At 43.6% G+C, this 14,841-nt stretch overlaps 1 protein-coding gene across 4 annotated transcripts in view; it reads left to right on the plus strand.

The window, feature by feature from the left end:
- Positions 1–14,841, plus strand: part of LOC132568411 (cystathionine beta-synthase-like protein) — a 74,351-nt gene that overhangs the window by 34,953 nt on the left and 24,557 nt on the right. For all 4 annotated transcript variants that reach the window (XM_060234201.1, XM_060234203.1, XM_060234200.1 and 1 more), the window contains exons 2-8: positions 2,223–2,428; positions 2,593–2,699; positions 4,021–4,155; positions 5,957–6,036; positions 6,355–6,489; positions 7,160–7,229; positions 8,373–8,464. In XM_060234201.1, the coding sequence (XP_060090184.1) occupies positions 2,229–2,428; positions 2,593–2,699; positions 4,021–4,155; positions 5,957–6,036; positions 6,355–6,489; positions 7,160–7,229; positions 8,373–8,464 (819 nt within the window). In that variant the 5' untranslated portion in view covers positions 2,223–2,228. The remainder of the gene's footprint in view (positions 1–2,222; positions 2,429–2,592; positions 2,700–4,020; positions 4,156–5,956; positions 6,037–6,354; positions 6,490–7,159; positions 7,230–8,372; positions 8,465–14,841) is intronic.

The raw sequence follows: 14,841 nt of genomic DNA on the forward strand, positions 1-14,841 counted from the left end.
GTGTGGGAGGGGCAGCTGTCACTTTGGAATGAGGCTTGATGATGATAGGGGCCCCCTATCTACTATGGACTCTCCATTAAGGTCTCTGTGCCCAAATAGACTACTCTGGGAGTAGTCTTTCTGGACACAGAAACCTTAATGGAAAACCCATTCTGTGTTTTCCTTGCAGCTTTATCTGTGCTGCAATGTATTTTAATGGAGCGGAGCTCAGGTTTGCTTTTCAACCTTTATATGGCCAGTTAGAAGTTGTTCCTTGCTGGAGTTGTGTGACCTTGCAAATAAAGGGTTGATGCTTTGAGCCAGCATGTCTCTGCTGAATGGACCTTATAACTGGTGCCTCTCCTGGGAGCCCACAGCCAAAGGGGGATATTACATTTAAGAGCCATTGCCAATCTGAGTAGACCTGAGGACAGGGAGAGAAGCTTGCAATACCCAGCTATTTCATGTTTTACTAAGCCCAGAGCATTTTATATTTTTGGGTTAAAGTTTTAGTTTCTGCTGTGCTTTTTATTGATGTTTTATTTTTTAAGATTGCATTATCAAATCCCATTCCCCCCCCCCTTTTCATTTTAAAGAAAACATTGCAGGAGCTTTAAGCATGTTTGTATTTTAAGTAAAAAATATCTTTAATTGTGTTTCTCTGTGTCCTTTATAAAGTTTATATCTCCAATACCTGGCATTACATTTTATGATACGCATGGCCTGTCCCCACAAAGTCCCATTTATGTCAGATCTGACCCTCATAACAAATGAGTTCAGCACCCCTGGTCAAAATCATAAGAGATTGTAGTGCATAAGTTGTCTTTAGCAGAGAAGAAAAGTCCCCATAATGGAAGACCTTCCTATAGGAATCTAACTGGCAACTGTTGAAAACAGCAGCATTCTTCTAATACAGCAGTATTTTGCTACATCTGTGGTACTAGCCACTTGCTATTTCTGTGTGTGTTTTTATTCAAGTTTCTGGAAGGGCAAAGTATGAATTACTTCTGAAATAAACTAGACAACAGTTAGGACGGTTTATGTAACACACCATAAGGTACTTGAGAAATTACAAGTGTTACAAATGGGTTTCCCCTTGAACCTCCAAAAGAAAAATGAAGTCAGTCAGGTAGATCCATTTCATGGTTTTTACTGATATCAGCAGGAGCAATACACATCAGGCAAGCTCAGCTCACTAACAAAATTCCATGCAATTTATCCTGTTTCCAACCGATAGGTCCCTCCCCTGCTGTCTCATTAGATGAGACAGCAAGGTTTACAACTTTCCGGTACGCCTTACACACACAATTTACTTATCAACTCCTTAATATGAACCCCCACCTTCAACATGTATTCCATGTCCATGCAAATGAAGCAATTACCTATGCTGGGCGTGAAACTGAATATGCATAAAGCTATTAAGCATGCTCAGTGGTCCCACTTCTATTTCTCGCTGCCAAGATGGCCTTGAGATGTATCAAACTCTGTCTAACGCAGAGGCTTCACTATAATATGTAGCATCCCTAAGTTTCACTCCTACTTCTCTGTTGGCTAAAGTTAACCCTTGCACATTGGGTTTCATTTCAGCTCAAACATCAAAATCATTTCCCTCACAAGTATCTGTCTTAATCTATGAATAGGCTTACCAGATGTCTACTAATGGCAGGCAGATTCCTGGCAAGTATTACTGATGCCCATCTGGTCAGTAGGCAGAAGCAGGCTGGCAAAATGAGTAGGTGGTGATCTTCAGTGCTGCACAGTGATGTTATTCCGGTGCAACCCAGAAGCACCAGCATTGCATTGAAACTCCATAGAGTTTGGGGGCAAGTGCTAGAGCATCACCCTGGTGCAATGCCTGCACGTCTGGGTCGCTCCTAAATTGATATCATCACACACTAACAAAGATCGCTGCCTCACCCGCAGTAGGTACCTGCCTCCCCTTCCTCATCTGCTGCGTTGCCAGGTCATTCAAGGCAACCCTTCCTATGAATTCATATATTGTTATTAATTTGAAGATTTTAATAGTACCAGGTAAGTAAAATTATCCCACCAGATACAAAATTCTTGCATATTTAAAGGGCTGACTAGCTGAAAGTGATAAGTGATATATTTGTAACCTTTTTCAAAAGGGTATCTTTTAAAAATCTCAGGTTGTTAATACTTGACCCCTTTGCTTTTGGGTGTAATGATTGCTTTCAGTAAACAGTGAGTCATAATAACATTGGTCTCTTTTCTTCCTTAAGGTAACGATGCCATTGTTCCCTCCAGAAGCTGAAATGGACACAATATCTCATTTCTCTACAAATTGCATTTCCAATGGAGACCTGGAGAAGGAGCCTTGTAATACTACTGAGAAGGAGAGGAAGTGGATCAGACCTGACATCCCAAGCAAATGTACCTGGGAGCTTGGAAAATCATCTTCTGAATCACCACATCGTCATGTTACTATGTAAGTGACCATTTGGTAGAACCAGGCACTAAGAGAATGTCTATTGTTTAGTGTAGTTCAGTTTGATTTTGGAACGCCATGTTACGATTTGGGTGAGTGGCTGTGAAGGGCTCAGGATTTTTTTTTTACCAGTCTTATTGTGTATGTTTGCTGTTGTGGTTTAGCTCAAAGACTCCTAACATTATGCCTGACATCTTGAAGAAAATTGGCAACACTCCCTTGGTGCGAATCAACAAGATTGGCAAGCTCTTTGGACTTAAATGCGAACTTTGTAAGTATTTTCTGATTACCTGAAGATGTAACTACAGAATATATAATAGTTCATGGCATTGTTAGGAGATCCCAAAATTATAGGATCAAGAGGGATAAGTTCAACCAAAGTACTGTTTTGATTGTGGTTTTCTTTCCCACAGCCGCATTGCCTGATCGCTGAATCTGCTCTTGCCCTATATTAAATGTAGGGGTCAAGAACTTGCAGCCTGTGGAGTGAATCTTGGCAGTTGTCACCTGGGTGTCTGGCAATGGCTTCTGGCCACCCACATAAGGGTCTTGACCCCATGACTTAAAGACTAGCATCCTAGTGAAAAATGAGCTTCTTGGGAAGAGATGTATGTTCTTGGGAAGAAATGTATGATCCGGAAACTGCAGCGGGTGCAGAATGTGGCAGCTCACCTGCTGACTGCACCACCTTTATGGGTGGGCATTCAGCTGGTGCTCTGCAGTCTGCACTGGCTGCCCATTGAGTACCAGATCCACTTCAAGGTTTTAGTTTAACGTTTAAAGCCTTGCATGGCCTGGGACCAACATACCTGCAGGACCGTCTCCTTCCATATATGCCCAGGAGGTCATTACGTTCGGCCTCCCAACATCTGTTGGCCACCCCCGACCCAAGAGATGCTCACCTTGCCTCAACTAGGGCCAGGGCTTTTTCAGTCCCGGCCCTGACGTGGTGGAATCAGCTCCCTACAGAGATCCGGACCCTACCTGCCTTATTAACCTTCCATAGAGCCTGTAAAACGGAGCTGTTCTGCCAGGCTTCTAGTTGAGGCTACGGGTGTCTATTCTTGATCTGGTTGGCCTCCCCTATTGGCACTGTCACCTGTGCTATAAAATGGAGTAATATCTGCTATCTCTATGAGATATCATGATGTGAGACGGCCAGGCTGGGAAATATGTGATGATATGGTAAAGTTTTCTGAGTGCTGTTGAGTTGTCTGTTTATAATGTTTTTATTGTATTTTATTGTTTTATCATATGTTGTACTCCACCCTGAGCCCTACGGGGAATGGGTGGAATAGAAATATACTAAAATAAATAATGTGTATATATGAGAGAGAAGTAAATTGCCTGTTACTCTAGCATTTGTCCATAGAATTTACAGATTAAAAGGAACACACTGTACTGGCTGAGCCAGACCTTAAGTTTTTTGTCCCCCCTGCCCCCCCGCAAAGGACAGGCTCTTTCTCTCTCCACTTAGGTGACATAGCTGTATATGGTAAATGCAAGTGATGTGTGCTGATTTCTTAATTCAAAACTAAATTGCCTTGCAAATTAAGGGGAAAAATCATCTTATGGTTGCTTTTATATTACAGTAGCAAAATGTGAGTTTTTTAATGCTGGAGGAAGTGTGAAAGACCGGATCAGCCTAAGGATGGTGGAAGATGCTGAAAGAGATGGGATTTTGAAACCTGGAGATACTATAATTGAACCAACCTCAGGAAACACAGGTATGGATATTTCAGTGAGAGCTTTCTTCATATGAATAGAATCAGGGAAACTAGAAGACCGAAATCAGCCATGGCCTAGTCATTTATCTCTTGAAAGTTACCAATTATATAGCAAAGTGTATTTACTTATAATCAGTGCAAATGTTACAAAGTCTACAACATACAGTAACAATCTTTTTACAATGCATACACATTAGAAATCCAAGCATGGTCCATTCAGAGCTATATATTCCATTCCAAACAGAGTTGTACAAAAGTCCTATAAGGAGTCTATCACATAGTATGAAGACAATTTCCACATATATTCAAGTATTCACTCCAATCATGCTTCTTGAGACTAAGACAAGTTAAAGCCAAGTCTCAAAGGGCCCAATGAACTATTGGTGTAAGTTGTGAAGACTCTGTTTCTCGAGAGCTTGTGATCCTTCACCAAATTCTGTATATAAAAATGAATAATGCTCTCTATTCTTCATGAAATATATCCATCAGTATTTACTTGAATAAGCAATTAGATTACTTAGAATTCATTGAGACAAGGTTTTTAGGTGGAAAGTTCCAGCCTTCACAAATTAACAACAGAATTCCTATGCTTTCTTATTTGGTTCCACGTTTTTGGAGGCACCTATCCGTTCAATGTAGAAATAGACTGCAAACCTAATTAGCATCACCTGGATTCCTCTTAAGGGGATTCATTCTATAAGATGTTCTCACATTCTCTTGAAATATTTAAGTGCAATACTCTGGAACCTTATGGATTAAACCTTAGTAATGAATTGGGATGCTTCTTATGAAAATTGAATAGCATATGCACCCTTGTGTAAAAAATTTTAATCCATATTTCAAATGAATGTGAGGACAACACCCCTAGATCCCTCCACTGCATGGGTGAGGGGGCCTGGTAACTCTAGAGGCCTTCCTGATCCTGCCAATCCTTCATCACAAGGGACTGATGAACTTAGTACCGAGTTGCCTGTGGAAGTGGTTTCCTCTGCTGAGGTTGCGGTTGTATCAAGCCAAAGGGGAAGACCAAAGTGGCAGCAAAAACATACAGCCTGGATGGCTGATATTCTACCTAGGGGGAGAGGGGTGTTGTGTACTGCATTTGAAAGAGGCTATCACAGTAGGCTGCTCAGCAAGCAGGAGACTAGGAGGGATGCAGTGCTGTTAACAGCCTGCAGAATCTAAGAATCTGTAGAACAAGCCTCGAGCTCTAGAAACAGCTTAGTTAAGTATTATTCCTTATTCCAGTAGCCAAGTTACCTGCCCTACAGTTACTGTTAATAAAAGAGGCCTTCAGCCAAATGGAACTAGGTATTTGTTATACTCCACTACACACATGCAAAAAAATAATGTTACCAGGGAAGAGAAGCGAAATGAGGCAGTATGGTGAAGTACAAGTCTGGCTTTTGTCAATTAGTTTTGCCAACCCCTATTTGGCCTGGAGATTTTCTGAAATTACATCTTCTCTCCAGACTACAGAGATTGGTTTCTCTGGAGAAAAACAGCTGCTTTTTGAGGGTGGACTCTGACATACTGTGCTGACGTCTCTCTCTTTCCAAAACCATGCCTTCCCCAGACTCTACGCCTAAATTTACAGGAATTTCCCAACTTGGAGCTAGCACCTCTATTGTCAGTGTGGAAATACAATTTTTCTGCTGGCTAATGCTAGAAGCCTTAACTCTATGAATGAGTATGTCTACACCTGTCAACATGTTGCTGGGTCAGAATGTCAGGGTATACATTTGAAAAATGCAGTATATGATTGGTTTTTTTCACTGATTTTTTTTTGTTATTATTCTAGGAATTGGATTGGCTCTGGCAGCTGCGGTGAAGGGCTACCGCTGCATCATTGTGATGCCAGAGAAAATGAGCATGGAGAAGGTCAGAATTGTTTATAGTTTCAGATACTAAAAGAACTACATTTGGCTGCACGTTTCTTTACTGATCCCCTGCAAGCTGCTAATTTTATTTTACTGTATAAGATAAAGTGTAAAACTTTAAATAAGGCAGGTTGTAGAGCAGTGTTACAACACCATGTGGAGTTAAGGATGTGCTTTGAGCAAAACAGCTAACCTAGATCATCTGACATACACAGGAAAGATCAATGAAAAAGTCTTAGATCGTCATATAGGGCTGCTAAGTATCTGTACATGCAGGCAACATGACACATTTTCACATTTCTTTTTGTTTTCAAATCAGGTTGATGTGCTGAGAGCTCTTGGGGCAGAAATTGTGAGGACTCCAACTACTGCCAGATTCGACTCTCCAGAGTCACATGTTGGGGTGGCATGGAGACTGAAAAATGAAATCCCCAATGCTCACATATTGGATCAGGTACAGTACCAACCAAAAAGATGATAGATGTCCTGATTCTAAGAGAGGTACCTAGTCTGTTTCAAGGGAATAAGATCCTAAGATGGAGCACAAGGGGCAGGGACAAGTTGAGTGAAGATGTAACTAATTAGTTTTCCTGGTGGAATGACAAACTATACTAAATGAATGAGACAAAAAAGAAGGTAGAAGGCAGAAAACTTGATCGCATCCCAGCTGGGAGGGCAGGGTGCAATTCATGCTTGGCGACTGAAAGGTTACCTCCGTAGAGGCAGTAAACATCGGTTTACTCCTGCTGGAAGGGAACATCAGCAGAGGCCTTGTCTGCTGGCCTTCCAGGGTAACTGGTTGGCCATTGTGTGAGACATGATGCTGAACTAGATGAATCACTGGCTTGATCCCGCAGTAAATAATAATAATAATAACATCTACAATGCAGAGACTGGTTAATTAATAAAGATAGTCTCTTGCAGTCTCTGGTTGGTTGATAACGGTATCTTGGCAAAGAAGTACCTTGTGTTCTGTGGTGCGGTAACTAGGATGTTTTCCTGGATAGATGATAAAGTACAGCATACAGAGGCCTTTCAGTCTGTATGTCTCTGCATTGCCCTGTTTGCAGCTTGCTAGGCTATTTTTTGTGATCTTCTGTATTTCTCTTTATATTTTAATGAAGTACCGCAATGCCAGTAATCCCCTGGCACATTATGACACCACAGCCGAGGAGATCCTGCAGCAGTGTGAAGGTGAGTTCAGTCTGCATGTGATGTCTCTGTCCAGAATTCCAGAAAACAAATAGGAAGCTTATATATTAGAGGGAGTTAATAACTTGGGGCATGAAGGGCAAACATCCCCTGGAAGTAAAGTACCCAGTCATAAAGCATATTGTTTTATTGTATTTGCTTCCTTGGAGCAGTAGAGGGAGCCATCAGATTTTTTTTTTTTTGCATTGTTGAAACCTCTTCTAAATATGATGTATGTTGGTAATTTTTATACTAGATTTGGGTGAAAGGTTGTGACCTGTATCTGGAATACTAGTTTAAATTGCCTAGGCTATTACATAAAGAATATTCCAATACTCTTTGTTCTTATAATTTTTATAAGAATGGAGGGGGTTGGGGGGAGAGACTTACAATGCATTTTCATGCTGAGGGGTAATTTAAATAAGTAGCAAATTTAAGAGTAGTTGAACAAAAGGCAGCCGTGGCAGCGCACAGATTCCTGTACCTTTACTAGTTGCATATAAGGGAGGTTTGGGGCTGGTCTAACTTCATCTGTTACAGTGACAGTAAAAGGTGCTGATGTTTTCCAATGTTTGTCACTTTAACCTTATCTAGTATGAAAACTTATGGTACTTATAACAGTTCACTGGCTAATAAAGTACAGAATGTGTAGCATGCGTTGAAGAAGAGAAAGGGAAAGAGGATCAGAAACAACTGGGCAGAATTTATCCTGTAGACTACCACAGGATTTTCTTCTCTCATCTGTGGTCTTCAACCTTTGTATGAGGCTACTGAATGAAATAATCTAGAGCTTCAGAGTTGGCTTTCTTCAATATGCAGATGACACCCAGCTCTATTATTTTTGGCTCTGAACCAGTGCTTTGTGACCATGGCAAGGTGACTAAGGCAGCACAACCTGAAGCTGAATCCAGTCAAGACTGGTGATGCTGGTTGGGAAGGCACAAGTTTTAAAGGGATTGGATCTACTTGGTGGAATGGAGTTGGTATTTGTCAGGCATCTTAAGAGTTGGAGAGCTCATTAACTCAACCTTGCAGTTTAAAAGTCCCTTCTGTCAACTGTATCTGGCTTGCCAATTCTCACCCTCCTTAGACTGTCTTTAATTCTTTTGGAATGTTTCAATTGTATATTTCTTGCTCCTCCAATAGGGATGGTAGACATGGTCATAGCTGGAGCAGGCACAGGTGGCACCATCACTGGCATTGCCAGAAAACTAAAAGAAAAATGCCCTGAATGCAAAGTAAGTTCAAAGAGAGAGTATCTTGATCACTGTGTAGCTTAAAGTTTGGAGTCATGGATGTAGCTATAGATTTGACTGTAGAATTTTCCTTCTTTCAGATTAGCCACTTCAAGAAACTTTGGCAGTACTAGATGATCTCTAGTAAATGACTACTACTTTTTCCATGCATGGAAAAAGACAACCTGCCAATCAAACAGTTGCAGAGGCGGCAGTTTGCTATATTTCCTGTGATAATTCATTCCCATCTAGGTCTTAAAGCCAATAGGCTGTTTAACTAGTTCCTGTGATCAAAGAAGCTGTAAAAAGTATTGCCACTGTGTTAATGTGAATTGCTGCCAGCCATATCCTTCATGCACCAGTTCTCTTGCTGTGTTTGCAGTTGTACAGGCAAAACATGCTTGAATGGACCAAAGACTGAACAAACCAATAAAATCCTAAAAATAGCAGCTATAAAGTTACCATTTTTGAAATGAGGCCTAAAAACATTAGCAGCTTAAAGTGATACCCGTGTGACAGCCTTCAGGCTTAACACAGAGAGGAAAACCAGTTTAAACAGATACAACCCTTCTGTTAAAAGCCTGGGTAAAGAGAAAAGCATTGGCAGGGTGGTTAAATGACACTAGGGGGCACCAAGTGAGCCTCAAGGGTGATGGCATTCCAAAGGCAAGGGACCACTACTGAATAAGAGTTGTCTCTGATTGCCGCCTACCACAGTTGTGGAGGCAGGGGCACAGAGAACAGGTCTTGGGAAGAGGATTTTAACTGGGTGACTGGACAGTATGAGAGGAGGTGGCCCTTCAGGCGCCCTGGCTTCCAAGCAGTTTAGGGAATAAAAGGTAAAAACAAGCACTGTCTTTCAGCACAGGAGTTCTTGTATCCAGGCCTCATCAATAACCTGGCTGCTACATCTTAGACCAATTAAATTTTCTGAATAGTTTTCAAAGGTAGCCATGTGTAAAGCACACTAAAAAGCAAACGCACAGGGTCCTGGGGGTAATCAGGCTCAAGCAAAGGAAACCCCCAGTAAATAGTACATTACAATCTTCACTAATACTTTACCATGTAATAGTATATAATAATATCAGACACCTCCCATACAATATCAAAATACACAGTAAATAGTACATTACAGTCTTCACTAATACTTTACCATGTAATAGTATATAATAATATCAGACACCCATACAATATCAAAATACACAGTAAGCAATGAACTTTCAGTAGTGCAATTCAAAATGACAGGAGAATGTTATGCCTGCTGAGAAAGACATAGGATGGTCATTTAAAAATTACTTGAGGCCTGGACACTCCATTCTTTGAGAATTTTTTTCTCTTCTATGCTTAAAATGATGCATTAAGAGGATATTGCTCTGTGAGAGTTCAGCTGTGGACCAAGATTCTGAAATTGTTATGCCAATAAAGGTTTTCTGAATTGGAATTGGATTCTGAAACCGGACCTTTTGCATCGATTACCAGTCAGCTGAATGGATATTTTTATCCCAATGAGTAGCACTATGAGAGATCTTTCCTGTCAAGTCTGTCTGTAGCTCTGGCTCAAGCAAAGAGCATGCTGGGTAGAACCAAGGTATAACCAAATGCTGCTAGCTCATCCTCTCCCATTCCCCCCTCCCATCAGAGAACTGTTCCTGCTTTGAAATGGTAATGTGTGAAAAGTCTTATCTGTGCCTTCTCAGCTCAGGCTTGGGGGAGAGGAAGGAGCCTGGGAGTAGCAAGGCCAAATGGGCCTCTAATCAACATGAGAATGTATTTGTAACATCTATGTGTGAATGTCTTCTGCACAATCCTCCCCCCATAGGAATCCCTTTGAAGTGTACCTTATATGCAATGTATCTACTGTATGTTCTTTAGTCTTTTCAAGACCTGGCTTAGGCCACAAGTATCAGTATCAATAAAATAGAGTCTTTGTATCCACACCGACTCATCATTGAATCTGCAGACTTGACATTTTGAAAAGACTCTCCTTTGGAGCTCAACCACCCTGGCAACTTTGTAACCTGATGGCTGAAAAGATTCCAGGAGATGGGGAGCTTCCTAACCTGGAGGCACCTTGGCACGTCCTAGACGCCCGGCGGCACCTTGGCACGTCCTAGACGCCCGGCAAGCCACAGCTTCCCCTCCACAGTTCCAGCTCATGGTCACCCCCCAACAGTGGCAGCTGCGGACCTCAACCACTACCATGGATGAGGCGCCCGTTCGCAGGGAAGCGATCCTGACCCGCCACATGAGGAGGATGCAGATGACCGAGGCGGAGCCCACCAACCTGGGCACCTTAGAGCTGGGCGAGGTCAACTCCATCATTGTTGTCCAGGTGCCGGAGGATGACCCTGAATCTGAGGAGAAGGGGGCAGAAGAACCGCTGCTGAAGGACGTGCACGAGGAAGATGCTCACCTTTTTCGGGCCATGGTCCGAAAGGAAGTCGATGGGGCAGTCAAGGACCTGAAGGACGAGATGCAGGCTATGACTGCCCAGATATTCCGTGCCTTGGGAATAGCCGGCCCGCGGAGACCCCATCTACCTCCGCCGGTCTGCCCGCCGCAAGCCCCAGCGATGCCCCAGCCGGTGGGACCGACATCGCAGCTGGTGGCCCCCCGAGCCCCCAGAGATGGAGGGAGAGGGCGTGAGCTGGAAGCTACCTTTGACGGGGATCCAGACAAGTTGGAATATTTTGCCATCCAGGCGAATAGCTATATGCACTACTGGGGGAACACCTTCCCTGATGAGTTCAGCAGAGTTGATTACTTGGGATCGAAGCTGAAGGGAGCCGCGAAGAGATGGTACATAAGCCTGTACGAGGCCATGAGCCCGGAGCTGGACCATGTGCAAACCTTCATCCAGGCTCTACTGGCCCAGTACGAAGACCCCCTCCAGGAAACTCGAGCCCTGGCTGCCCTGAGGGACATGCAGCAGGGCTTAAGAACCATCCACGAGTACGCCGCTGAGTTCAGAACCAACGCAGCCAAGGTGCAGGGGTGGAGTGAACTGATGAAGATCGAGCACTTCACTTGGGGCCTGAACACCGGTATCCTGCATTGGGCCCTTACCCAAGCCAGATCTGCCACACTGGTAGGCTGGATACAATTGGCAGGGGAGGTTGAGACCAACATGAAGCGGGTGGCCATGCAATGTCAACACCAGTCAGGCAAGGGGCCGCAAAAAGCTCCCCCCAAAGCGGAGCCCAAGAAACCCACCGGGGGAAAACCCACCGGGCCCCGCAAGTGCTTCCATTGCAGTGACCCGGGCCACCTTGCCCCCAGCTGCCCAGCCCCCCCCCCCAAGAATCCATGGGGAGGGCCGAAGGCGAGCACCCCGACCCCCAAGAAGCTGCCCAGCTGCCCCAAGGAAGCAGTGAAGAGCAGCCTCACCACGGTGGAGGAGCCGGACGAGGATGTGTTTCTATCAGCGGAGCTGAGTGACCTAACTTGGGCGTCCAAGCCATCGGAAAACGAGAACGACCTGCTCTGAAGAGTGCCAACCAGCAGGTCGAGGAGGAGCCGGCACCACTGAGGGTGAGAGTGACGGGACGATTGTACTTTGTGGTAGTGAAACTGCTGAACACTAAACTGAAGAGGTTCATGCAGGTCCCCGCCCTCGTAGACTCGGGGTGCAACCAGGAACTAATTACGCCCAACCTGGTGGAAGCTCTGGGACTAGAGAGCTTGCCTTTGCCATGCCCGATGCAATTCGAGCAAATGGACGGGTCGGTAATGCGAGGGGAGCCATGGAGACTAGAGACTCAATTCTTACCAATGGGGATTGAAGAGCACTGAGATCAAGAATCCTTTGTGATTGCCCCCTCGTGCTCCTACCCGGTAGTCCTGGGGGTGGGTTGGCTAGCGAAACATGAGCCCCACATACGGTGGGGGGAACAGACTATTAGGTTCATAGACCCCCTCTGCCGAACCCACCTCTGGAACCCCGCCTGGGGTCCACGGGCTCCAGTGACCCGAGAAAGAGCATGCATGTCAGTGGAGGAAGTCCACGTCGTCCCTAGAGCGTACCGGGACTTGATGAGGGTGTTTAGTGAACAAGGAGCGAATCAATTACCCCCGCACCGGGATACAGACTGCGCCATAGAGCTGATCCCGGGGCAGACCCTACCCAGGGCCAAACTGTACCCCATGGGATGGGCGGAAAAAAAGGAACTCCGCAAGTTCCTAGATCATAACTTGGAGAGGGGTTTCATTAGACCGGCAATGGCCCCCCTCTCCTATTCCCCCCTCCCATCAGAGAACTGTTCCTATTTTGAAATGGTAATGTATGAAAAGTCTTATCTGTGCCTTCTCAGCTCAGGCTTGGGGGAGAAGAAGAAGCCTGGGAGTATCAAGGCCAAATGGGCCTCTAATCAACATGAGAATGTATTTGTAACATCTATGTGTGAATGTCTTCTGCACAATCCTCCCCCCATAGGAATCCCTTTGAAGTGTACCTTATATGCAATGTATCTACTGTATGTTCTTTAGTCTTTTCAAGACCTGGCTTAGGCCACAAGTATCAGTATCAATAAAATAGAGTCTTTGTATCCACACCGACTCATCATTGAATCTGCAGACTTGACATTTCCATGTAGCTATCTGGAGAATTTGTAACAGAATTTTGGAGAGCAGTTTTGATTTATGGAAGTATGGATTTAGAAGTATGTTTGTATGTTTTTGTTGTGTGTTATTTCTAACCGTACTATTGAAAGTTCATTACTTACTGTGTATTTTGATATTGTGTGAGAGGTGTCTGTTTGATATTATTATATACTATTACATGGTAAAATATTAGTGAAGACGGTGATGTACTATGTACTAGGGGTTTCCTTTGCATGTGTAAAGCACACTACACTAATCTGTCTTGGATTAAGTCAAAACATGGATCACAGTGGCCAGGTGTATTTATTTGGGTTATTTCTATGTCACCTCTTCAGAGTTCTGTTCAAGGTGGTATGCAATTTAAACATAATATAAAAAACTATCCATGAAACAGAAGTAAGCCATTAAAAAGCTGGCAAGATAATTAATTAATTAATTAATTAAAATATATATCTGACCTGCTGCCTAAACACAAAGCAGACCTCAAGAGAAAGGGAGTCCCAGAGGCAAGGTGCCATTACAAAAAATGCCCTGTCTCTAATCACCAGCTGCCTCACCTCTGAAGGCTGGGGTGCAGAGAACAGGGCTTGAGAGGCAATCTTAACTGGCAGGCTGGATAGTACAGGAGGAGGAAGTCCTCCAGGTACTCTGACCTTAAGAAAGAAAAAACAAAGGGGGAAGAAACCCAACCATGGAAACAAGGTGGGTACTCAAAAGGTTGAGTATAACAAACTTAAAAAATATAACCAGAAGTGGCCCTAGGGTGCACAGCGTCCTAGGCAAATGCCTGATTTGCCTAGTGGCAGAGCCACCTCTGAATATAAGAAAGTATTTATTACAGTGTAACAATTAACAATTAAAAACAAGATACATACATAGAAATGCTAAAATCCAACCTATAGAACTTACATGTCAACTGAACACAAATCACATAACAGAACCTCATAAAAAGCCACCAAACCAGATGTGTTTCAGCTCTGAGAGCCTTCTTCAGTGGCCTAAAACCAAATAGCATGCACTTAAAACTATTTGTAAAAAATTAAGGGCTAGGCAGGTTTGTGGTATTTCAATATGGGAATGGATTCCATATAAAAGTCAAGCCTATATATAATTCTGAGCCAACCCACAAAGAGGACAGTGTCTCTCTCCAGTTATTCTGTTTCTGGCTAAATATCCATCATTTCTGTGTGTGCTAGGGTAAATCAAGAGTGTAATTTTTGTTATCAAGACTGTAAAGTTTGTTACACTCCATACTCTTGCCTTAAGAACCAAGCATGTTGAATTGTGCCTGGAAACAGATAATAAGTACAGATCTTTCAGCAGGGGGTGATACAGTCTCTGGAACCAACCCCTTAACAAGAGCCAGGCTGCTGCATTTTGGATCAATTTAACTTTTGGGGCCATTTTTAAAGGCAGCTCCAAGTAGAACACATTACAATAATCTAACTTTGATTTGATCAGATCATGAATCATCATGATCACACTTCTCAAGGAAGGGCCAGAGCTAGTGTATCAGCTGAAGTGGATAAAAGGCACTACATGACATGGAAGAGACTGAGCCATAGGGCAGATCCAGCAGCGTTCCCAAAGTATGAATATGCTCCTTCAGGGGGAGTCTTGCCCCCTCATTGATTTGGGGTCACCCACTACACCAGCCATATTACATCTCTTGTAGAATCTCTTCAGCTTGAGCCTCCTCAGATATGGAGTTCCTTAAATAGGTCTTTGCCCGGGTTTCAACTTTCAGGGAGTGCTCAGATTCAGAATGAGGTGTAACTATT

The sequence above is a fragment of the Heteronotia binoei genome, chromosome 3 (genome assembly GCF_032191835.1).
Source record: "Heteronotia binoei isolate CCM8104 ecotype False Entrance Well chromosome 3, APGP_CSIRO_Hbin_v1, whole genome shotgun sequence".
Taxonomy (NCBI): Eukaryota; Metazoa; Chordata; class Lepidosauria; order Squamata; family Gekkonidae; genus Heteronotia; species Heteronotia binoei.